The following is a 3,187-nucleotide window of genomic DNA, read 5'->3' as shown; positions in this document are numbered from 1 at the left end:
GCCCACCAAGAAAAAGCTTATTCCAGAAAGCAGGCTGCAGTTTTATGGCAAGACAGTTTAAATATGCACATTCTCATTTCAAATGGCGTATGGAGTAATCAGGCGAAGGACACAAGAACTGACAAAAATCTTGTTCTAAATCCTATTTTTTTGTCTGGAAAGGTCAAATCTATGGCATCACAAGTTATTTGTCCCATGCATTTGAAACTTTCCTTGGAGTCATGCACAACTCAGCCTTTACTTTGAGTTTACATGCATATCAGATACTGATTATTGACGTTTAATTATCTTCTTAAAATATGCCATTTTTCCTCCCTTAATGCACACAATCACCCGAATTCTAGTAGAAATACAAAGATCGTTTATTCGTATGATTATCATCCAAATCTCGTTTCAACATTTAAAATCGATTCTTTTCATTGATTTATTTAAAAATCGTGACAAAACAATGAATCTATAATAATTATTTAAACTAATTTTGTCCCAATACATACATATGCTATCACATCCACTTTCCTATTCCTATATATATTTCTTGAATCAAAGTTTCCACCAATAAGTGCAATAACCAAAATTTCACAAGTAGTAACACGGCCTGCCTTGGTTTGTTGATTCATAATGAGTGACACAGACTCATTTGACCATGCTTCCAACACTTCAAAAGGGCCGTCTCCCATTATCCCACTTCTTCTAGTGGTGGCACTAGGCCTTCTCCTCCGGGGCAACTCCTCCGCGATCAATCTTAACCTCCCATTAGTCTCTGACTCAGAAAATGCAATCTTCACGTGTGTGGTGTTTATACCTGTTGTGTTACTACTTGCGTTTTATTCAACCAGTCATTCGATTATATTACCTCTCGTGCTAGTACTTGTCTCCTATACGGTCACAACAATGCTTCTTGGACCTCTTGTCTTGATTTTAATCATATGTTTGGCGACGACAGCTTATTTGCCTTCTTTAAAATGCAACGGAGAAGAGCTTGGATGGGCATGTTTGCTGGTTTTCTTCTTCTTCTTGCTCCATTGGGTTGTATCCGACGAGTCGAGGCAATCAGGGACATTGGTGTTGGCTATAATGGTCGGTGTCTACATTCATTTTACTAATTGAGGGATCCTCAAATTTGTAAAAATTACATAAACACCGGCAGAAATTTAACTTATCATTTATAAGACAGCCGATATTCTTACGAGTCATTCTTTCATGGATATATTTTCGATAGTTCAGTCTACTTGTAATGTTGAAACCTCGCAATAACATGCGCAGAAGTCAGGCGTATGAGTCGCAACTTCTTTTTGTAAAGTTACCCAAATGTTATTTGATCTAAACTCCTCACATTTTTCTTGTTTCTTGATTCTCTTTAATGCTAAATCATTGTTGTCACCTTATAATCCATTACTGTTTTTTTTTTCCTATTATGGCTAAATAAACCCATTTTATGTTTAAAACATTACGAATTTTGTCTATTGGAAACTCAAAATTTATCCCCATCTGAAAATCCCTATTTATGGCACAGAGTGTGTAACGAGCATGCTGTTTAAAGTGCGTCTAAATCAAGATTAATCCCTCAAGTTTGAAATGAAACGCTTTGATTCACCATACACAAGAAACTAACCTTACACTAAGGGATCAAATTACCATCTTCACGTTTACATATGAGACAAACGACATTTAAGGATTCAAAATTCAATGTCTAACCATTTGGTATAATAAACACAATTACTAGGGGAAACTACGCCATCGGGTGTACAAATACTAATCCGGGGACAAGCACCACAAGGACTTGAAGCAAACACACCAACCTTGGAGCCTTTGGCGGCCCCGGCACCACTTGCAACTCGGTAGCAAATCGTTCCGATAGGTATCGAATGATAATCCCCCAATCCAGTGCTTTTCACCTCAATAATCTCATCATCCAAAACCATGGAATTCAGTATCTCCGCAGTTTGCTGAGCAGAGAGCTCGAAATTCACCACTGGGTTCTTCTTCAATTCGTTATGAACCCCTTGCAACGTAGCAACCCTCTGACCCAGCATGTACCTTTGGCACAGACGTTGGAGTACGTTAATAAGTTCTTTGTCAAGATTCCCATCTATGTACCAATCCCCTCCACTTATCTCCTTGGAAGGCTCGAATTCGACGGCCATGTAGTGTTTCTTCCCCTTGTTCTGGATGTTGACCACCTCTTTTACCAATTTCTTAGCTATCAAAGACTTGAGTGATTTGTTCACTACATGATCAGTTAGCTTGGTATCTAGTTTGATGTCTCTTACCCAGATTCCCAAATCCTTTTTGCTTTTGATTGAATTGAGAATGGCACGTTCAGCATCGACCAGGCCTGGGGGATCTGTTTCAGGCCTTTGCCGCTTAAGGGAAAGAGCTCCAAAGGATCGACTCATTCCTGTAACAGCTAAGAATAATAACAATAATAAGCAATGAAAAGTCTGACTTCTCAAGTAATCAACGAAAGATATGATAATCTTAATCGCATAAAAGCATTCCAATTTGCTACTTGTGATTTTTTTCAATCCCATTTCCGAATCCCCAATCCCGCTTCGACTCAAAACTGGAACAATTTTCATTTGTTTGAAAATTACGGCTCGCAACTTCTTGACCTAGCTCCTCAGACAACATAGACTGAAGAACTAAAGAAGAATAAATACAGAATAGAAAAAAGATTCGCTTACCGCCTCCGCCGCTGCTTCGGGATTGGCTAACAGCTGCCGTGGCGCAGCCACGTCGCGGCTTCGACCGGGGGAGAAGAAACGAGGGACATAACAGAAGCCAGGCGAATGTAATTTAATGCCCAAGCCCACTAGTTCACTGGTCCATTAGCCCATTAGAAACTTTTAATTGGCCCAATCCAACTTCGTTAATCGATACTTTGTTCTCTCCACACACACATATATATATAAACAGAGTTGTCTGTAAGATTTAATAAGTTTTCGCCTAAATGACATTTTAAAAAAGGAAATAAACGAAAAATGTGACAATATATGTTAAAATAAATGTTTAAATATATTTATTCATTATTGTAATTGTATTAATGTATGTGTGTATAACACCTTGAAAATTGAATCTCTTCTAAGAATTACAAACCAAATTAAAATACATTTCAAATTTCAAATTCAAAAATTAAATTGCCTCTTGGAATTATAAACCAAATTCAAATTGTTATTCAAAATTTAAA

At 37.6% G+C, this 3,187-nt stretch overlaps 1 protein-coding gene across 2 annotated transcripts; it reads right to left on the bottom strand.

Moving 5' to 3' along the window:
- Window positions 1-1,569: 1,569 nt before the first annotated feature.
- LOC140966664 (uncharacterized) lies at window positions 1,570-2,874 on the bottom strand. 2 transcript variants are annotated; one of them, XM_073426916.1, is made up of 2 exons: window positions 2,685-2,874; window positions 1,570-2,407 (listed from the first exon to the last, which is right to left on the bottom strand). In XM_073426916.1, the coding sequence occupies exon 2, from the start codon at window positions 2,394-2,396 to the stop codon at window positions 1,677-1,679; it is 720 nt and encodes a 239-aa protein (XP_073283017.1). In that variant the 5' UTR covers window positions 2,397-2,407; window positions 2,685-2,874; the 3' UTR covers window positions 1,570-1,676. The 2 variants fall into 2 exon arrangements, with proteins under 2 accessions (XP_073283017.1, XP_073283018.1); XM_073426917.1 differs by having other exon boundaries at window positions 1,570-2,398; window positions 2,685-2,841.
- Window positions 2,875-3,187: the final 313 nt, after the last annotated feature.

This window comes from Primulina huaijiensis, unplaced genomic scaffold, assembly GCF_012295235.1.
Source record: "Primulina huaijiensis isolate GDHJ02 unplaced genomic scaffold, ASM1229523v2 scaffold207602, whole genome shotgun sequence".
NCBI classification, from domain to species: domain Eukaryota; kingdom Viridiplantae; phylum Streptophyta; class Magnoliopsida; order Lamiales; family Gesneriaceae; genus Primulina; species Primulina huaijiensis.
The sequence above is the reverse complement of the archived record's forward strand: the minus strand, read 5'-3'. Positions and strand labels throughout refer to the sequence as shown.

Coding starts and splice junctions, on each gene's coding strand:
- LOC140966664 (XM_073426916.1), bottom strand. CDS start 2,396: ATGAGTCGATCCTTTGGAGCTCTTTCCCTTAAGCGGCAAAGGCCTGAA.